Source organism: Vidua macroura, chromosome 8 (assembly GCF_024509145.1).
Source record: "Vidua macroura isolate BioBank_ID:100142 chromosome 8, ASM2450914v1, whole genome shotgun sequence".
Classification (NCBI taxonomy): domain Eukaryota; kingdom Metazoa; phylum Chordata; class Aves; order Passeriformes; family Viduidae; genus Vidua; species Vidua macroura.
In genome coordinates, this window is record NC_071578.1 from 30,232,672 (window position 1) to 30,255,230 (window position 22,559).

Sequence of the window (22,559 nt, forward strand, 5' to 3'; positions counted from 1 at the left end):
GACATAAATTAATTTCACACTACATATCACACATGCCCAAAGAAAAACAGACTGAGAGTACAGCAGGCAAGAGTCAGTTGTTAGAGGTAAGCATATGAGGCATGTAAGGACATGAAAATATATATATAAGAAGGTCCAACAATCTCCTTGCAGATTTTCAGAGGAAAAGCTCCTTGCAGATGCTCCCTCTTTCCATTCCCAAAGTGGAGGACAACTTTAAGGACAATCAAGCATATTGGCAGAAACCAGGAAAAATTGAACCTCAGTAAATTTAAGTCTCCCTTTCAAACCTGTAGGTTGTAAAAGAAGTTTTATATGTTAACCCAATTCCCCAAAGACCACAACTAAGTAGAGGATTCAAGCACTCAATTTTAAGTGACATCTGGCTTTACCACTATTCTAACTGGATGCTTTAAAAAAAAAAAATCCCACTTTTTCTACCCCAGACTTCCCTGCTTAGCCAAAGAGAGCTCTATGAACACACACACACTCTCTTTGGCTGCTTTGCTAACAAGTTCCCTGATGCTGAATAAAGTGTGTTTCTTACTCTGCCCCCTCGCCATGATTTTACCCCGGCTTATGCCAGAAATAACCTGTTTACAGGAGGCAGCTGGCACAGCACTGAGTCTGAGAATTTGATTCTGGACCTTCTGGAAATTCAAATAATTTTGTAGAAGACATAAATTACCATCACTTCGCAGCAAGCAATCACAAAACCATTCAACAGTATTCACCAAATACCAATACTGCCTTTTCTTATGCCCAGTAACATAAGTCATCTCTTTATTTATCTTTTCAAAACCTCCACAGCAATCACAGGACCAAAGCAGTACCGAGCAAGCACATAGTGCATTTTTACCTCTGCCTAGCGCAATTAAGCAGCTGGAGTGGTGGTAATCTGCCTCCAGCATGAGAGCACGCAGCTCCCTGGCACTGGCCAGGGTTCCAGAAGCCACTGCACCTCGACTGCTGCAGCCTGGGCGCTGCCAGGCTGTGACACCCAGAAGGCTCAATGCAGCAAATGCTCGGGTTACAGCTGAGCTCGCAGCTGCTGCCCAGCTCATCCCGCACGTACCACTGCCTCAGCTGCCTCGCTGGAGCTCACAGCCTGCTTAGCTGGGCACTCTGTGCCGCAAGCCCGCTCCCAACACCACAAAAGCTCATCCTACTGTGCACTCGTACCGCAGTGACCCTTTTTAAAAAATCTTTCTATAGGAATTTATGCCATAAGCCAAACAGGCTTTTAAAGAGTTAACGATGTAATTTAGAAAGCTATTCTTGCACTAAAACATCTACATTCTATACTTCTTCCTCTTTAAAGCATAAAAATTGAAAAGATCATTTAAACCTAATTTTTACATACTATTCAGTAAACTTCTCCACACACTGTTCTCTAGCCTTGCTGTTTAGTCTGCAATAGCGCAAACACCGGCACCTTTTCTTTATGACACTTAATCATTCGAAACAGCTGTAGCTCTCTTCCAACGCCTGTTTGTTGCCATGGTTCGTACTCAAAGGCAGAATTACCAAGTGGAAAAGAGCGGACAATCAGTAAAGCAGATCTGACGTTAAAATCGAGCACGGGGTTTCCTCATTCGCGGATTACCCTGCCTGCAATCCCTACGGAAGCGGCCGTTTCCAGCCAAGGCGTTATTCCGGGCGGAACTCTCGCAGCCCTTCGGCGGGGGAGGGGGGGGGGGGGGGGCGGCAGAAGGAAGTACCCGTCGGGACGCGGGGAGAAGGCAGCGCCAGCCGGGCCCGCTGCCCGCCGGAGCTGCCGCATGGCAGGGCGCACCAACGGCGCCCACGGCTGTTCTAACGGCGGGGTCCGTGCCGTTAACGGCCGGCACCGAGTCCTGCCGCTCCCGCACCCCGCCTTAACGGCATAAACTTAACCGAAGAAAGGGGAAAAAACCCCGCAAAACCTCGATTTTTTTTTTTTTTTTCTGAACTCCCTTTCTCCCGTTTCCCGAGGGGCGCAGGCCGCCCTGCGCGCCTCCGCGGGTGCAGGAGCTGCCCGGTACTCACGTTGTCCAGGGGTCGCCGCGCTCTCGTCCCCGCCGGGCCGCGCACAAAGCCGCCGTCGCCGGCCGCGTGCCGCGCGCGCCCCCGCGGGAGCCCGTTCGTCACGTGCGCCGCTCCGCGCTCCGCAGGGATAGGACGGAGAGGGCTTGAGGGCCGCGACAGCCCCGCGGGCCGGGGGCGCGGCCCGTTCCGCCCCAGCGGCCTCGGAGGGCAAACAAAGGCGCCCGTCGCAAAGTTAAAGTGTCCGCGCGGGTACGTATCCCGTGGGGGAAGGCGCGGAGGCGCCCCCCGTCCCTCCGAACCACAGCGGCGGATTGTCCCACTGCCCCCCGCCCCGTCGGCCGGTACGCACCTCGCCCGGCGGCCCAGCCCGCGGGACCTCCGCGCCCGCCTCCGCCTTTGAACTCACAAGGAAAATGGTTCTCACCGCGCCGCTTCCGGGTCGGGCCGGGCGGCCGAGCCGGGGGCGGAGACTGCGGGGCCGGAGGAGGAGGCGGCGGGGAGGGAGAAGAGGAGGAGGACGACGACGACTCACCGCCCGCCCTTTGTGGGGCCGGCGCGGACTATCGCGCAGCTGTGCGCTCTGCGGAGGCCCCGGCGCGTTCCCGCTGCTGGGTCATGGCGCGCTGCCGATGCCGCCGCTTACATAAGGGCGGGCGCGCAAGTGCGCGGTGCCGGGGCGGGAGGAGCCGGGCGGGGAAGCACCGAGTCGAGCGTCGGGCGAGGAGAGCACGCCGCGGGAAGAGGCGGCGCTCGGCAGGCGCGGCCCGCGGCCACGTCCCGCGGGGGCGGAGTCACGGGACACGTGTGGCGGTGGTTCGGGAGCACGGCCGAGGCGCCCGGGGGCCGAGAGCCTCCTGCTGCCGCTGCTCCGCGACACAACCTCGGACTTCGTTTACAGCCTCGGTGCTTCTTCCCCCCGCGAAGCCGAGCCCGGCCTTGGAAAGCCGCTCTCTATCCCTCCCGCGAGTGGGCTTTGGAAAGCTAGCAAGCGAAGGCTGCAGCTCGTCCACATTCAGTCGAGAGGAAAAAAAAAAAGTAATAAAAAGGAAGGGCGGGTCAGGCATGAGCTCAGTGCCTGGTTTGGGTCCAGGAGCAGCCGGAGCAGAGGGCGGTGGGCGGCTCCGCTCCCCCCTCCGCCGCCAGAACCTGGGCTGTGCCGCCCAAAGCCTTCACCAGCAGCACGCAGTGCTCAGCGGGGACTCACAGCCCGGGAACTTGTGGAAAAATCTTAGAGCACAATTTTCTCATTTTTAGTATACAACCTATTTTCTCCCTGACGACCCACCACCCAAAAAAAAAAAAAAAAAAAACAAACAAAAAAAAAAACACCAAACAAACAAAAACCCCACGTGTCTTCACACTTTCCAACGCTAGCTAATGTATGTCACGAACGAGTTGTTTACAGTTCACATGGAAACTTCAACTGAATAGTCCAGTGGGAAAAGGTTCTGGGGACACTTACTAATGAGAAAATGATTTCCAGAGAGAAATTTAGCAAAAACACCTGTAATATAGTCCTTGAGCTTAGCTCACATACATAAACATGAACAGTAAGGAAAAAAAAAATAATCACAAGGGAGGTTGCGATAGAGATATTCGTTTTCCCCAAACTCTTTAAACATAAACAGCTGTACATTTTTCACTTCACGGAAAAAATACAAGGCGTGTCATTTGCCAAGAAAGTATGAGAATAATGGGAAATCAATGCATGACTACATCTCTGTTCTCATCTTGAATTATTCCAAATGATGTAAGCTTAAAGATGTACTGGGATGCTATAACATACTAAGCTCTGAAATAAAATACTTAGGTACAGCTAAACATGAAAATTGAACTGGAAGGCTTTCTACCCACCACAGGCTTTTCTCCAGCAAACTGGTTTTCTTCCATAACAGTTCGTGACACTGCATGCACACGAGCAAGGGCAGAAACCAGGCTACCTGTACATGGTGTTTGTACACTACCCAGCCTATGCTCAAACCACATAACTGCAAGACTCCTGGATTTTGCTCGGAAAGGACACTAGCAGAGGCAGTTTATTGTATTGATTTTCCTTTTTAAGTGGTCTTCCATCCGGGCTGGCTCAAGACAGCTGAGCAGCCTTATATGGCAGCAAGGCTGCAGGGAGGCAGCAGTGCCTTGAGCAGCCTCCATCTATTCCTGACCACCCAGACTGGACAGTTGCTCCTCTGGTTTCAGCACCCCTGCCACAGCCCCTCACCAGACCCACTCAGGGCTCACCACCAGCAGAACACAGCTCACTAACCTCCCTGGTTCCCCCAAAACATACCTCCTGCCCCAGCCATGCCATGGTAGGGCTGCACTGCCTTATCTCCAGAGAAAAAAAATAAACATCTTAGTGACACCATTCTGACCTGATTTCCTTTCACTTCCTTTTTCTCCAGCCCACCTCTCACTGGGTAGGGGGAATAACACCTCAGTCACTTGCACCTGTACTGACAGGGTCATGTAGTAGCAAAGACTAAAATGCAGCCTTATTCCAGATTTGGGGAATGTTCCCAAAATCTGCTGTTGCCCCTGCAGAGCAGAAGTGTGCCTTGTTACCCGCCACCAACAGCAACAGGGCCACTTGTCAAGTGAGCAGGACTTGGTCCTGCAGACTTGGTCCTGCAGAGGCCTCATCACCTCTAAGGAATAAAATTTGACCTATCAGTAATAGCTGACACAAGAAAATATCTTGGAACTCAGACTTTGCCAAGTAATCAATAAACAAAGTATTTCTCCAAACTTAATTCTGTACTTGTATGATCTTCAATTTAACTTTTAGAGCACATTTTAGATTACCTCCAAGAAGTACTGAGCATCCCAAAGACATACTACTTCCACCACTAGATTCCCCCCTTTCTCATACAGTTTTAGGTTTTGTTTTACCATTTCTCTTAAGAACTCAGACACTTAATAGCTATTTCAGGAAGGGCAAACAAATGAAAAATGCCTATTACAGAGCACAACATACTTCATGCTACTCTTGAACTAATGGTGCTGAGATAGCTGTGTGGTATGTAGCGCAACTGTCAAAGCAGGCAATCCTTAATAATATCCAAGACAGACACTATTAAAATACAAATCACAAGACAGTCTGGAGGACAGGCAAGTTTGCCCGTTTGGACAAATCTTTATTAATAGATGGCAACTTAGTAACAAAGAATATTAATACCCAGCCCAGCACCACCAGTTCATTACCACAGAGGGATTTTGCTAAAAAATCTCAAGTTGCACCAGCTATGCATGGAATACTAACTCAGCAACTCTTATTTTCAGGAGTTTCACTCAAAGACATACTCAGGAAAAATCCACTAAGTGGTAAAACACCTTTTGGAAGTAAAAAAAAAAAAAAACCAAGGAAGTTGCTAGTGGTATAATTGTTAATGTTAAGTAGACTAAGGCAACATAAAGTGACATTTACATCATTACTACTTACAAAATTTACTACAATATATATATATGTGTATGTTCTTAACAAAACACAGATTTGCCATGTAAAGGTAAATTTTAAAATAAGAATTTAAAAAAATTGTGTCTATGCAAGCCTGGCTTTAACATTTGCAAAATACTACATTTTCGAAAGGCTTATTTAGTAGTCACATTATTTTAGCACTGTTTTCCACTACTGTTTGCTTCTTCTCACAATTGGGCCTGAGCTCTGTCAAACAAGCCATACTATAAGCTTGCAGAACAGAGCTGCCTTTGTTCTTTGGCACTGCCAGTCCCCTATGGAATCAGGCAGCACACTGAACTGCACTCGACAAACAATCCCTGACCTTCAATTACTGGCTTGGCTCACTGCCACAGGATACATGTATTACTGGTAACACAGCGTGCCCTATTTTGCAGATAATCACTAGAACTACAGATAATCATGAAAATCAACGGAAAAATACAAACATTCCCTTCCTAAAATCGGAATTGTAACTTCCCCGGTGTGCTGCAGCACAGCCCAGGCTCAGGGCACACCTATGAGGACAGCAATACTGCAGGTTTTGTATTTTTAGTGACTGCATGAAAAATTCCAGGTGGTCGATGGCTTTGCCATACTCCACTGGACATTTTCAGTTTGTTTTTTGTTTGCTTTGAGGCGGAAGGCATGCCGGGTTGTGCTGGCACAGTTGTGCAAGAGCTGCTCTTTTTTTCCCCCTGCTATTTTTCCCCTTTAGGGGCCTGGCAGGTTTTTCAGTGGAGCGGTGCTGGCTGAGCAGGCAGGGGCCGGTGGCAGCTGCAGCTCTTGCACTTGCGGCCTGGCCGGCAGCCAGCGCCCGGGCCCTGTGCCACCACCCTGCTGGGAGCCACGGCCACCGGGACTGCCACACCGGCACTAGGGAAGTGACAGCACACATGGATCAGGCGTTCTGCTGTGACCCCCTTTTGTTTCTTGCAGGCAGCGAACCCCTTGAACTGCAAACCCTGCTCCTTCTTCACACCACGCCACAGCAACCCACGTGCGCAGTGCTGCGGGTCAGGAAAGAGCACATGCAAATATTGCAAATGAGTAAATATTTAAACTTTAAAACAAATGAAGGTTAGTTAAATCGGTCTTCAGTATTTAAATTAGCATTTTTTTCTACTTATCTTCTTCCTGTCTGTGCTGCTCCACATTTGCTTAGCAAGCAGAACCGTTTCATAGTGATAGTCCTGCAGATATTTCCTGCAGAAATAATGCAGTATATGGGCAGAGCTACGGTCAGCCTTCATGTTAGTGGAGAAATTAACTTTCTCATTATGCATTTGTGCAATCCATCGAGTTCAGGCCCTGTACTTTAGTGCAGAAGCCAAAGTCCAAAGGAGAAATTAATGTGTGTGAAACAATCATTACTACTGGAACTGCAACAAGTAAAATGCAGCAACTGGCATTCAGGTGCCAGTTCATTTGGCAAATTCTTCATTTAACTTTCCTTTTTTGGTTATTGAGGTGGGCAAATCAGACATGCAAAAACTTCAGCAGGCTATCTTTAGTAATTTTTCAAAACTGAGAAGCTGAGGACAAGAGTGTACATGAAGGAACACATGCAACAGTACAGTTAATACACTCCAGATCAGTGCTAACTGATTTTACAGCATATTTCAAATTAATACAATTTAAAATATGGTTTCTATCTTTTTAATATTTTCAATCTACTTTTAAAACCAATTTTGTCCTTCCCTGGGCAGACATCATGGGGTTTAATGCTGCATGCATCAACATGACTGTGCAATTTTCCCCATTACTTCATCCACATCTACTTCATCATACCAGTACTGTTGACACAACTCTGGGAATAAGCCCTGTTAATGATCTGGTGCTATATCTGTGGCTGATTCAGTGTCCCTGCTGTAACAGGAGACCAATAATTGTGGTAAAAGAAAAACCAGATGCATAGCCTTGGAAAAAAAAAAAATCATCATCACTGTAGTCAATAGAATTGTATGAGTTTTCTTATTTGCTGGACAGTGCTCTAGCTCCAGATTTATGTTCAAATACAAAATATTGAGCAGTCTCTTAGGCATGATGTCTCATTTTAAGCCCAACATCACTGTAACAGACTTGTGTTTTCCTAATCCCCTTCCCCCATTAATTGATCCAAAATGCTGTGACCCTTGCCACTCATTCAAATTGAGTAACATCAATGTCACCTTATGTGTGACCTGCTCTCTCTCACTTCTGGGTGCAGGTCTTTCTAACAAAGCTTATAAAACACGTTTTTCTACCCATCCCCATAGTTCAGAGCACCAGCCTATATTGCCTATATTCAGTCTGCATTTCATTCTGGCTTTAATAAATGAACACATGTTCAGACCATGCAAAATGCTGTCACAAACACTCCCAGCCCACTCTTTGCACTCCTTCCCCCAGCAGCCCCATTACATCACACTGCACTTTCCAGCATCTTCCAATTCTGGTATCACTCATTTACCAATTTCAGGAACAATTTACTGGCAACACTAGCAAAGCTGATTCACTGACATCTTTCCATTTTCTCCTTAAAACTCTGCCTGCTCTATTGACCTCTGAAACCTTGACAATGGCTTGGGCACTGCTTGATGGAAGCCTCATCTTCCCTCATAAGCAATGCCTTTATTTTCCACCTCCTGTCTCTGTGTGTCACCCGCCCTTGACTCGCTCTAAAATTTTAACTCTGTGCAGAAAGGAACCCTTTTCATTCTGTGCTTGTTGTACAACTCACTGGACAAGGGAATTCTGGACTTTCATGTGAGTTTTCAATTGTCGTGGTAATGTGCCATAGCATTCATTAACCTTGGGACAGATTCTGTCTTCTACAAAGCAAGCACCACAGCTTCAAGTTCATAATGTTCTTACCCACACTCCGTCTGCAATATTCATCAAACCCTTTTTAACTTGGGTGCCATCCATGTTTTGCAGTATTCATGCTTTTTCAGCTTTCTTGCTTCCATCACAGTGATTCCAAACTCCATCCAACTCATTTCTTGGCTTTACTTTCTTCTTCCAACCCTATCAGCAACATTCACAATGTTCTTGCATCCTTTTCCCCTATAACTTACTGGATGTAACATTCATTTACCTGGCCTCCTTCCAGCCTCACCTCCAGAAAAACAACCTTATTAAGAAAATCATCCTCAGGCTTCTAAACATCCACTGAATTTCTGCTCTTCTGATTCAGCAGCACTGTCGTGTCCCTCTCATTCTTCCCACTAATTGAAGTCCATTACAGAAGAGGAGTCCACCTTTTACCCTCCTACTATTTCCTGTTCCTCTCAGACTACATTCCCAACTGCCTCTCAGAAGCTCATCTTGCTTCCTGAGTCACTCAGATCTAGCTTTCATAAGGTCCCTTTCTGTTCTTATTACCCAGAACTTAAATACCCGTCTCACCTTTTTCCATCTTATCCCCTACATATTTGTTAACTTGGATTTCCAGAGCACTGTTTTTTTCCCAATTCTGCTGTTTTTTCAGCTCCTCTGCCCTGCCACTCCCTGTCCTTTGTCTAGAGCATCTTATTCAGCAGCTTAGTCATCTTCCTGTCTTTTAAATGGACTGTATTTTATTTTGCCTTTTTCTGCTTGCTCTTCACCAAAACAACTTGGGAGCATCCTCACCACAGGAAGCTCAGCTTCCCACTGAAGTTGAGGCTCCTTGATTGCTCAAGCTGCTGGCAGGCCCTTTGGTCCAGGGACACCTCCTGGAAACAAGCCACTGGCTCCATCAGAGGCGAGTCAGGGTGCGGTTCTGAGGGAGCCTCACTCCAGGCATCACTTCCTTTTACAGCAGTGGTGAGCATGCACCCATGCTGTTATTTTCCATTCCTGTAGCCCCATAAGACTCTTGTAACATCAAATGCTCCCTATATGCCTGACACCACACCCAGGGCATGCAACGTATTCTTGACACCATGCTATAAAATGGTCACTAGAGTAGCAGGCTGGGACAACTCAGTTAAGTCTCTGTGGGGAGTGGAACTGGCTCTTGAAACAGAGCTGGATATGTTAAAGAGGAACTCCTGTTTGGAGCTATTTGCAATAACAAAAGCCTCCAAAACATACAGAAGGTGAAGAAGAAAAATACTGAAAAAACATCAAGAACCAAGAGCAGTATTTTAAAAGAACACATCATAGAAACTGAAAGAGGGGAATAACTACTTCATGTTATCATGTGAATAAAGTTACTGAACATAAATTTGGATTCAGTTTCTGAGAAGCAAAAAACTCCTCGGGGCCACTCCTCCAGGTCTACATTTACTCCCTTTTACTGACAGCAGTGCATTTCACTGTTTGTCAGACACAATAAGAGCTGTAGAATAAGCACATTCAATCTGCAACATACTCTGAACTGGGGAGGACGAGGGTGGTCCAGGGATGTTGACAAATAGTTAAAGGGCTGCAACTTCTACTCCTTCCTCCTTTTCTATTTCCACTGTCTCCAGAAAAGTAGGAACTCCATTTGGCAGTTCTTTAGGCTTTCTATCTGGCTGTCTATGGATTCCCCTAGGCCATTCATGGAGGGAGAGGATTACTCATTTTGGACTCAGTGCCTCTTTGCTCTTAGTTCCAGCTTGCTGGGAGTAAGGTAACACTGGAACATTGGTCTGTGTTTTGTATTACATCTTTTTTATATTCTAAACTTTGTACACTTTACCCATGAGGGTATCTTAAAAGTAGTATTTTCATATTTCCAAACACTAAGACTTAAGTATTAAGTAACAGTGTGCATTATGTTTTAATTATTTTTAGAAAAAGCTTCATCTTACTGAGACAATGTGCTAATATATACTCCTCAAATAAAAACACCAGACTGTTCACCTCACCTGTGTGAGGGAGGGAGAGAAACAATCAAGTGTCAGACTACACATAAATATATTTTAACTTTCTTGAGCAGTATTTTCTCCTCCTATGATTATTTTATAATCACACTGTAACTCTGTCAGACCTCCTACACAGACACAGTTGCTAATACACTGGTTTGATTCCTGAATCTGCAGTATAAAAGGCTTGGGAGAACTTCTCAAATAAAAAAACTCATATAGGCATAAGCCACTAAGAAGGTGAGGTTAAAAGTTTACATTTGATAATAAAACATCTGATAGAACAGACAGGGTTTTAGTCAATATATCCCAGCATGAGGATAATGCTGAAATAATGTTGAAACACCATCAGTCTATCTAGTAAACAAATTAGAAAATAACCTAGATATCATAATGGATTCTCCCCCCTGCCCAATGCTATTTTTAGATTCTCACATCTGCCCTACATGCTTGTCCAGTAGCAACCTTGATGGACAAACACTTTTTTTTTCCGTTCAGGAAAACACAGGACAGATGGTGTTCAAAGTATTTCTCTCCAAGATAACAAGTTTTCCGCTTTTTATAAATTCACTTATCTTCAAACTGTGACAGCTGTAAGTTTAAAGATAAAATCAAAATGATCCAGATCTTGTTCATCTCCTTTCTCTAGGGTCTCTGAAAGGTCACACAAACATGTCTCATGCAGAAGACTTCTACAGAATGTGAAATGTTTTTCTAAGTTTAAACTTACTGGAATTTTAGAAAAATGCAATGTATTTTTTTCCAAGTTATGTCTCAGGTCTGTATTGTGAATTTAGGATCTTCTGGATCTGTTTGTACAGTATATCAGATAGTACTTACCTCCAAGATCTATTTATAGTGGTGATTACATTCCCTCATTCCTCTCATACTAGCATACATGGCAGTATCACTAACCTGCATTTTCTACTTCCATGTAGTCTCTCATGTTAGATTGTATTCTAGGCTCTGGTTATCCTCATCCTCCTCCCCTGTATCCTGTTTGGCTTTTAAATGATCTTTCTTCAGCATGGATGAGCAGAATTATGTCTGTTAGTGTGAAGGGGCTCTCGGGGGCAGCTCCAGGGGGACACAAGCATGCCTCTGTTCTCACACATCCCAGAGTCACACCTGTGATCAGCTCGACATCACACAGCCAGTTCACAGTCCTCCTCTGACCAGCCAGAAGGCTCAAACCTTCTCTTTGCCACTGCTTCTGCTGGATAAGCTCTCATCTATATTTGCCATCTGCTCCCAAATCCACCTCTTTCTGTTTTACGTTTTATGCAGTGACATTTTGTTCCATTTTAATTACTTTGTTTCTCAAGGATATTCCATTTTAGTTACATAAAAACCCCTCATCTTCTGTATTAAGGCCTTCTCCTATTCTGCATCATCTAGTGCTTTAATAAAATTTAATGAATTAGTCCCAACATTTTAGTAAAAACACAAAGCAAGTCATTCCCAAAATGTGCTAACAGCTATTGGCAGACAAAACTATTTCACCACAACACTCCACCTGTTTCAATACCACAGAGCCAACATCTTATAAACTCATTCCTGCCTAATTTACTGTTCACTCTACTAATCCCAGTCTTCCTCTGTTCATTGCTTGATATAATGTGGAATACATGACAAAAGTCTAGAAGAATGATATTAATTATATTTTCTTGCCTCACAACAAAGCCAATCAAAGTTTTTATTCAGGTGGGTCCATGACATAAGCATTTCAAGGTGCTCTTGGTAAGAGTAGACCAGGATTAAGGGCAGAGGGAGAAAACACACAGTAGCTATAATCAGTCTTTTCGTGAAGACTTTAAAGAATACAAGACCATGAGTAAAAGGCAGCATTAAATCAAATATGTCAAAGCAAATTTCCTTGCCAAATAGAAGAGCAGGCTTGAGAAGCAGATCTATATCCTGACACTTTGCCTCCTATGCTACTCATGTGTGCAAGCTAAACACATTAGACCCAAATGAAACTAATGGAGATGCATATCTGGAAAAAAGAAGGAATAAACAAAAAAATTCAAACCAAAACAAACCCCAACAACAACAAAACAAACAAAAAACAAACAAAAAAAAAAAAAAAAAAAAAACACACCAAAAACAAAACAAAAAAAACACCCAAAAACCAAACACCTCCAAATATTCAGAAATCACCACTAACTATCTGTCACAATATGTAATGTATGTAGAATGCAGTTCCCAAAGTCACCTATACTGGGTCTGGTCATACTCGCTATATTTATTAGTGACCCAGATCATGGAACAGAGACTGCATTTATTAAATTGACAACCAACAGCTTGATGGGACTGCAAACTATATTAGAGGACAAAAAGGGAAACCAGACAAGTGGTCTGAGAAAAAAGATGACATGCAAAACACTGCACAAAGGCAGAAGTCAACAGCAAAAACAGTGAGTGGCTAAGGAAGAATTCCATAGAAAAAGAGTGGTTAGGTTCAATTTATGGACTGACTTAACAGTATCATGCTGTAAAAATATAAACACAATACTGGGATATATGAATGTTTGTACAACCTGTGTTCAACATTCATAAAGCCTCAGTTATAGTACTATAAAGTGAGCAAAGTTCTAGATATTGCTCTTCAAGATAGGTATGTACAATAAAATGAACTTAGTTTTGGAAAATACCATAGATTAATACAGACTGAAGAGACTGGGAGGGGAAAACAGCTGGGTGTGTCTCCAGTAATGAAAACAGGATGCTGCAAGGAATAATTTCTTAATCTCTACAGCAGACACAACAAGTTTTAACTGCCTTAATTTAGATTAGATGATCGCAAGGTCTTTTTCAGTTGTACGATTCTAGAGCATCTGCCGAGCCACTTACCTCTCCCAAATAAAACAGCATTTAGAAACACATAGCCAAATTAATAATATCTTTAAGTCTGCTTTTATTATGCCATGTACCTCTCTGCCCAACATCACCTACTTCATGGCTTCTCTCAACAGCAACAAACCATTGCTCCTGGGAGGGCTGCAATGCAAAATGAGTTTTGAGACCTCCTTCTTGGCAGCAGTATTCCAGTGCTCTTGAGAGCTGGGAGGTACCAGCTTTCCCTGGCTGCACTGACCCCAGCCTCCACATTCCCAGCGGTGGAGCTGAACAGGAAGATTTACCTGCAGACCTTGGGAAAGGTTCTGGCAGATTATGCCTGACCTCAATGTCATAGAATGGCCTTCCTTGTCTTGAAGATTAATTCTCCCCAAAGACAAGAAATTCACTCTCTGAAGTAGATATATTGTAGTTTATTTTATTTTCTTTAATCTCCCAAATCCTTGACTGCCCCTCACACACACGCTGCAATGCCTTCCAAAGTTTTACATATTGTGAGGAGAGACTAACAGGCTTTTAATTGCTTGCCTAATTCTTCCTTTCTCCCTCTTCATGTTGGCACTGCTTTCTTCAATGATTGGTATCACCCTGAAGGAAAAATTAGCTAAAATAATTACAATCAACACAAATTTTTTCCTAATTGTGAGATGAAAATTTCTCTTGGTCTCTGAGTATTTTACAATGCTTAAGTTCCCTCTCTGGTTGTAGCAATTGCCATTTTCTTATTCTCATACATCTAGTATTTTCCTCTATTTATCATTCTCCTTACTGAAAATTAGGCCAAAAATAGTTAATGTTTTATTTCTGTATTGTGGTTATTCTCTATCCTTCTCACCACACAAGACCTTATTTTTATTTTTTTTCACATAATTTGCAAGATCAAGTTTAATCTTTAGAAACAAAGCTGAATTAAGTTGTCCTGTCCTCTTCTCCCCCCCGCATTGCTTGCAAGATTCCTGCATTAGTTGTACTATATATTCTCAGGCTGACTATTCATCCATTTTGAACTACAGACCAAGATAACTCTCTACTGAGGATTCAGTTTCCAGGCAAGCTTTACATATCTGTAAGTTCCAGAAATTGAGTCCTAAGGCTCCTTACGCCTGTGACCAATTTTGCTTATTTAAATTTGCCCCTAAGATTCAAAACCTAGATTTCCAAACTCAGTTCTCTATATTTTTTTCACATATTTCAAACAGAATCAACCCACGATTACTAAGGGTGCAATTTTACATTCCACTTCATGTGATGAATGGTAAGCTGCCACTGACTGGGAATGTCTGACTGCCTCAGCAGCTCTCTGCAGGCCTGATCCATCAGAACTCACCCCAATCTGACTCATTCCCACTGGAGTCACCTTGCTGATGTAACTCATGCCTTGGCTGCGTGACTGCTCAGATGAGGCAGACAGGGGCACAGAGAGGGAAGCCAGCTCTTCTGCAGATGATGAAGCATAAAGGGAAACTGACGCTCAATCCAAATTATTTTCTAGAATATCCTCATTGCTTTTCAAAGTGAAGGCTAAAGTAATACTTTCTTCCTGATGGTTCAGTGACTAGTTTGAGGAAGAAACTTGCCAGCAATCAAATCCAGGAGTGCCTTGGCCCTATCACTTCTCTTATCTCCACCCAGGAAAGCAAACCACCTGATAATAAGGCAGTATTTATCTAACAACACTACATACAAAGATCCCTACCCCTATTTGAGTCTAACCCTGGGGCTAACACAGATTCTTTGCTCCTTCTATCATCTTTTTCCAAAGTGATTTTCAGCCAAACTGATTTCAGTCTGACCTTTTTACACCAAAGCCTTTTTTTCTAGTCCACTATATAATTGCTACTGCACAACTTTTCCTTTTGTTCAGTTATTTCTGAACAGCACAAAGCCTTTTAAACACTTCTAGTCCAGTTAGTAAGAGCATTCTGCCAACCTTCTGATACTTGGATGTTTTATATCCTGACCTCTATGAGAAGCCCACATTTCTCCATTTTGTTGTCCAGGCTCTCAACATTTCAGTTCTTAGTAATCACATACCATTATGCAGTGGAAATTTTTCCTTAGCTGCAATGACTGACTGTCATTTTCCTTAATCTTGGAACTCTTTTCCTTCTCAGTTGGTACTAGTCTCCTACCACTGGCACTTTTCCATATGCCAAGAAAGAAATAACATTTACCCAACAGCTCTCTCCTAAAAACTGCGGTTTGAATAGAGGTTGCATTGCTGGTCAAAGCTTTTCCTTAGACTGAAATTCCCAGCCATTGCACTAGCCACCTTCTCCAAAGGCAGTTTTTCTAGGTACTTGGGATCAGAGTCTCTCTATGAGTTATCTCCTCAGTGCTCTCTCCACCAGGTACCATACTTCCACTTAGGATTGTCAGAGCATCTGCTCTGCCTTCTCCAGGATGGTACGCACATCTGTAATCCACCACGGGAGAAAATGTGCTGTTGTTTACCCTATCATGAAGGCTAATGATGGAGTCTCTCCTTCCCACTCCCACTCAAATCCCTTCAGGATCTTTCTCAGCTTTCTCATTCCTTCTTATCTTCCCATTCAGCAACATCAAAAGTTCCACCAAGAAATCTGCAGTTTCTCAGCCTTCCCTTAATTCTTGGATCTGGTTTAGGTTCCAGCCTCATTGCCAATTGCATCTTGAGCCTCCCTGCTTTTCTGGCTTTTTTTCCTCTTCACTTTTGAATGGTATTAGTAATTTCGTGCAAACTGTACTTTATTAAATCTACCATTTTTCAGGTTTCCTTCACCATTCCTTTGATTATTAACTCTCCTTTGTTTCAAGTCCCTCCCTGCCTTTGAAAAGGACACACACTAAACTCCCTTGATATATTCAACAGTTACACAGCAACTACTTATCAGCTGCTTGACTTTTGAGACCTCTTGTCTAAAGGAATTTCAGCCCTTTATTTAGATCAGCTGTGGGTAGCAACAGCAACCAGTCTCATACCTAAGTTCAAATGCTGTCCATAAATTACATTCAAATCACTTGTCACTGGTCCTCAAGAAACAAGATTTGCTTCCCAATGCCTCAGTGCTCACTTTGCTGACCTCTGCTATAAGCTCAGTGCTTTATAACAAACTGAATGTGTCCGATTTATTCCCATGGAAGTCTATCCAAATTTGGCACAGTTAGAGGCCTTAAAAAAAAAAAAAAAAAAAAAAAAAAAGAATTCACAGATGTCAGACTGAGAAATGCTTGCAAGCAAGGTGCTGTTTCCATTCCTGACAATCACTGCTCCTGATTACTGAGGGTTGTGGCCTTCAAGATCAGGACAAAGAGTGCTCCACATTGCTGGCACCCAGCACTAAAGAAAAAGGGAGACAAAAGCAGAGGAGAAGGCACAGGGACAGGGAAAGAACCACTAGGTGGGTGAGAAAGAATGAATACATGAAACAGCTGGCAGTGGATTAACAAGAGTAGAAAGCTCTGTGTACTACCACCACACATCCCCCTTGGGAGCTGGAAACACACCTAGAAACCCCAGGCAACATTCTTCTGTTTTTTTACAAAGACAATTTACTGCTTCTTTTGTACCTGGGCCACAAAACCACCCAGCCAACTGATGTGGAAAAAGGCACTTTGCTCTGTAAAATGCTTGTGTACTAAGAGGGATTAAGCTTCTCTTACCCCACTCCCTTCTCTCCATCATTTAAAACAGGCATCCTTCAGGAATCCCCCCCCCCCCCCCAAACTGACTGGAAGGAGCAGCATTTTATTTCTGCAAGTGCTACCTACTTGCAACAGTGTCAAAGCAGAAATCATCCAAGCACTCTCCTCATACATTATTCTGCTCAACACTTTCCTCTCCTGGCCTGTGTCACTTCTGAGTATTTTTTGCCACTTGCAAGACACATATGTGAGGATGAGAACGTTGTCCTTTATTTTTGCCTTTTGACTTAGTGTAGTAATTAATTATTTTAAATAATTCTCCTGCTCATGTTCAATTTTTGTAACAGCATTTCAATTAATTTAAATTACTCTTTTTGTTGCCCAACTAGCCAGGCATAACTGACACAAAACTATCAATAAATCAAATCACAGCTTCAAATCTAGAAGCATTCAAAAGTTGGGGAGGTTTACACCTATTTAAGATATCCTCAAGTTGAGCTTAAAGGCATAAACAATGGGTGGAAGTTTAAAAACAAAGCCTCCCTTTGGGTCTTAATCGTCTCATACCTGTAAAATGTTTTTAAGAACTTTACTTTCTTCCTCAACCCCGAAGTAACCAGACCAAGCTTTACGTAAGCCAGGTACTGAGGGAACAGAAGAGTAATTCTCACTGACAGGTTTTTATTTTTCTCTGAAACAGAGCTATATCAGACCAAGACTCACAAATAGAGCTAGACAATAGAGCAAGCACTAAATCTCTAGGGTATTTCCTCCCTCCCCCCCACAATTGCATAGTGCTATAACACTGCACATTGAATTACTTCGGGAGAATCTATAAAATAAATGACCCATTTCTGGTCAAAACTCCCAGCTGTGAATCACATAGCCATTTGGCCTACAAAAAGCAAAAAACAACCTTTCCTGCACCCCACCACCCCACATCCCCACTCCCCAACCTGTTCTGGAAAATAAGAAATAAGTGTGATATTTTCCAATGAATATAAAAGCTAAGAACATTTTGAGAAAGAAGCACAGTTACTTTACTTTTAGAACTACCTTCCCATATGACAAAATCGTTCTGGCATACCTGCAGAGAAATGCTTCATTTCTCTCTCTCAGGCATTATTCAGCCTCTGAAACTCTCTGGGTTTCTTTAAAACTGAGTTATACCTGACTTTCTCTGGAAGATTACTAGTCCTGAAAAGAAAGGGAATAAGGAAAAATACATCCACAGGTTTGAGATCTATTTCAGCAGAAGTAAAGATGCTTTGCACTAAGTGGCTTTAATTATAGTTTTAATAATAGAAGAAACCCCCATACTGGCAACTTTTTGTCTGCCTACAATGACCTAAGTAACATTACCAATGGACTTCAGCAATAAATACCTCATCATTGTAATGAAAAAGAAATGGACCCCTAGTTGTCACAGCAGAATCTAAATTAGGTTTCTATATTTAGAAGTACCACCTTTCTTTTGAGGATAGTAATGTGCTTCAGTTGAAGGGCAAAAGAACTCATAGGAAGCTGGTGCAGAAGCTCCTGAACATGAGTGAGTGGCAAAAGAGTGCAAAGAAATTTATATATAATGATGATGTGTATCAAATGTAATTATAACATCAACATAAAAACTAATTTGTAGAAGATAGGAGGTGTATGAAATTGAAAAGTGAAGTTTAACTAGCTGAGTTCTAGATCTTTAAAGAAATTAAAAGGACAAAAATATTAATTCTGTTATCAGCTTTTTATTTATGACCTTTCCAAGAGAAATTTTCAATCATTTTCGAGAAAAAGGGGAAGCCTTCTGTTTTGTTGTGTGGTCTGGTAATACCTTACAGCCCTACTTTTCAGATGCAAAAACTTACTATTTATTTTCAGAAGTGTTTTCTCTGTGATGCACAGACACACCCCACTGAACTTTAGATTGTAACACTCTTTATAATATGAAATCTATACTTTATTGGAATTGACATTCTGCTGCACAATCTTACTTTTCCAATCAGAGAGCCCTTAACACTGAGCTAAAACCTACATTTTAAGGATCACAGTAGGTTGAAGGTTGATGAGGATAAGAAAAATATATGAGGGGGGGGGAATTAATTTTTTTCCCCCCCACGCAAACTTTGCTGGTATAGGTATTGTGCCCCAGAAGGAAGACCATAACCTGACTTGTGGCAGGAAGCAGAGGGCTGAGGCACAGCCACTCTTCCACATGCCTCTTTGTAGCAGTGTGGTGGAAAGCAGAAGCCAGTCGGACCACAGTAACTGTGGAGGGTCAGCACTCCTTTCACCAGTGCTCCTTACTGGAGCATGCCTTCCTGAATACTCACAGGCTACCTCCACTGCAGTCAAAGTGCAATAAATTAACTTTTTTTTGTTCCTCAGCAACATTTCTGAAACCAAACTCTCATTCAAGAGAATGCTGCATGCAAAAGGTTGATGCTTATGAATGCTTCCTAAGGGATACAGATCAAATAAATATATTTGAATATATTTTGCCTATCACTAGAAATTAAAAAGCATGGGCAATAATTGAATTTCTGCTTGCTGATAGGTGAGTCCAATATAGGATTGATTATTAAGGGCAATCAAACCAGGTTTTGCATTGTGTGCCAAAGAGTCCTTTAGGCATTTACTCCTGAGCTTTCCTCTGTGGCCCTTGGGGTGGACTTGGGGGGGAATATTCCTGAACATTAGTACAGTCTGGATTCCTTCAGGCTTTATGTATTGACAGAAAGAAATTAGCTAACATGTTAAACAATTTCAGTCTCTTTCATGACAACATTTGTGCCTCTAGTGTTTACTGAATTGCCTGTTAGTTTTTCTGCCTCTTGCCCAACAGGCACAACATACTGACTTCAGAGGGTATCAGCCATCAGCCCTGAAGTTGGAACAGCCTTCAGTGGAGGGCAGCATTTAATCCAGAGAAAACAGATATTTATACCAAGTTTTGCAAAAGGATTTCCCATGGGCAATCTGTTTTAACAAGTTACTACACTGGGACATGTGAAATGACCTTAGTTTTTCCCACTCTAAAAGTGGAGCCCGGATGATCGTCAATTTCAGAAGCATTCATGTTTGTTAACTGAATACTCATTCTCATATTTACAAAGAAAATAACTGAAATAGACCAATCAAAACTTACTAAATTAATAATTACATTTATTTTTTAAAATTAAATTATTCCATAATATGTTTTCTTCTAGGTTACACCAAGTTACAGTAAATACTAACTTTTCAGTGCCTAAAGTAAGAAAAAACTATGCAAAAGATTTGTGCACTTTAAATTCTTTTTCTGTTTTACTAAAAGGCCTGTTGTGTTAACAGTATCAATTTAGCTAGCTAAAACTCATTAATGTGTATGAGTGGCTCTTTTCTCCCCCCCATAATAGATAAGTAAAAAAATATAGGTTACACTGAAGAATACTAAGCATGATTACATGCTTTTCAGAAAATTATATACTCCTATACTAAAAGATGGACTAACATAGATCTGGAAAGAAGCAACCAGTTGTTTTTTTTTTCCCCACATACCCTACACAACAAAGTTTACCATGTAAATATATTTGTATAAGAATAAATTGGAAAGAAATGGTCAGATTTTCCTTAACTTACTCAACAGATTTTTCATAACTTTCCTTTCTTACTCAAAAGTGATTCAAACCAATGGTGATGTATTGGCAAGAGTCTGTCAAAATTCACCTCTTTGCATCAGAGTTGTTCATGATGCAAAGGCAGCAGCAGCTGGCTCGTGTAGCCAACATATTTACAATTCCCTAAGGCTAGACTGGAGGAGCTGCAGGCAAGTCTTGAGACCTTGCTGAGCATAGTCAGGAACAAAACCCCACACTTCACCCTAAGAACACAAGCCATGCACCCACAGAATATCCACACCAAGCTCCCACTGCCATTGGGAGCTCCCACCTGGAAGGTGAGACAACAGCAGTCCAGAGAAGATGCCCAGAGCCTGCACTGAGGACATGGCTGTGCTGCTCCACACCACCTGCTCCAGTGGGCACTGCCTGTGTCACAGCTGGTCCCTGATGCTGTTGCTTATCACCACAGGGTCACAAGCTGCTCCTGGTTCCTAAAACTATCTTAGCAAGTGTGTTCCTCTCCTACAGAAGCAGAGATGGCACCATGGGGCACTTGTGTTAAACACAGCAGCATCCCTCCTTTGTTTGCAGGTAGCAAAAATTCACAGCCTTTTTACTAGCACACTTTTGATGTGAGGAAATCTTAACATTATGACAAAGCCAGAAGCCTTGGGCTAGACTGGTAAGCAACTGCACCCTTCTTTTCCCTGCAAGAAGTATTCTGTTGGACTGGTGCTGGCAAGCCTGCCTGAGAAGTCACATGTTTTGGCATTTACTCTTTTAAGGCAGTATATGGTTCCTCTTATAGTTTCTCAGAAGCAGCAAGCTGATGTCCTTGTATTTGTTACATTCACACCACACTTCAGGACTTCATTTCCAAACATGAGGTTTGGGTTTTTTTTTTTCCCAGTATTATTAAAGAAAATAAATAAATTCTGTCTTCCTCAAAACTGCAGGTGTGAGGTAGCAGGCCAAAGTGCTACCTGCATCAGCCCTTCACATTTCTCTAGATTCAGAGCAACCGCTTCCAATCACACAAGATAATCACCCAGCTGAGAAACCTCAAACATGAGAACTGCTCCAGCTGACAAAAGCAACCCAGGTGGGGCTGACAAAAAGCAGCTTTAATCACAGGTCTCAACATGCAGAGTTGCAATCACAGCATCCACACTACTGTTGGAAATCACAAAGCACCCCAGGTGGATGCTTACTTATTGTACCTGTGAAATTCTAGGTGCCTGTTTATCCAGTGCTGATCCCAGTGCACACACTGCAGCAGCCTGCAGATCCACACAGGAATTTTACAGCCCAGCTTCTGGCACAGGAGACAGCTTGGGGCTCACTTCAAGAGCTCCATATAAACATCTCTGAATTTGTACCTTGTACCCACTTGAGACTGAAAAGAACTGTCAAGTGCACATGGAGAGATCATGGGCTACCATTCCTTAAAAACAGCTTACAAAAGTCTTGTGGCAGTACCATGTACTACCCTTAATTTTGCATTTTTTTTGCAAAAATAAAAATTGCTTTCCCATATTAATTCTCTGAGCACTGAGATTTGAAACCTTCTTTTTGGGAAAGCTTTGCAGCTGCTGTGGTGGTGAGGTTATCTGGTACCTCCATCTGGAAGCTCTGCTAATTCTTTTGCTTTTTCTGATGACTGCAGAACAGATGATTGAACATTTCTATTAACTGGTGGCAGGAACTTATCAAGTAGCTCCATTTTTCTGTTCAAGGCACACAGAGCAGTACTGGATAACTGTATGTTCCAGCCAAAAACTCTTTCTTAGGAAGTGCCCAGAGCTGACGAGGCTCTGCGTGTTCAAGGCCATCAGGGAGCTGCTGAAACACTGGGTTTACCTCTGTGTCTCACAACATGTGCTGGTAGCCCTCAGCACTGGCTGAGAATGACAACTTTGAAGCTAAACCTCAGTAACAGCTTTATTGCTTGGGTTTGTTGGGTGAGGGGTTTCTTGCACAGACTAATTCAGGCCAGAAAAGTTACCACGCATTTCCAAAGCCCAAAATAAACCATATCCAAACATATGGATTACATGGATTTCCTGCAAAAACCATGAAAATCACAAACTGAAAACTATGGATTCTGTTGTCTTGTTGTGTGGGTTTGTTATTTTTTCCTGGTAAAGTGTACTTCTAACTGGCTACAGAAGATTTGGATGA

The 22,559-nt window shown here is 42.9% G+C and overlaps 1 protein-coding gene across 8 annotated transcripts in view; it reads right to left on the reverse strand.

The window, feature by feature from the left end:
- The window catches only part of JMJD1C (jumonji domain containing 1C), a 161,468-nt gene that overhangs the window by 59,194 nt on the left and 79,715 nt on the right, over window positions 1-22,559 (reverse strand). Inside the window, exon 1 of one of the 8 annotated variants that reach the window (XM_053983504.1) lies at window positions 2,453-2,638. The exons of 2 other annotated variants lie outside the window; for them this stretch is intronic. Coding sequence is in view for 1 of the 6 variants with exons in the window: in XM_053983501.1 (XP_053839476.1) it covers window positions 1,436-1,459 (24 nt within the window). In the remaining 5 variants the exon portion in view is untranslated. Of the gene's footprint in view, window positions 1-1,435; window positions 1,521-1,606; window positions 1,698-1,721; window positions 1,826-2,028; window positions 2,639-22,559 lie in introns of those variants that run through there. 5 more of the 8 variants (XM_053983503.1, XM_053983502.1, XM_053983505.1 and 2 more) reach the window with 5 other exon arrangements.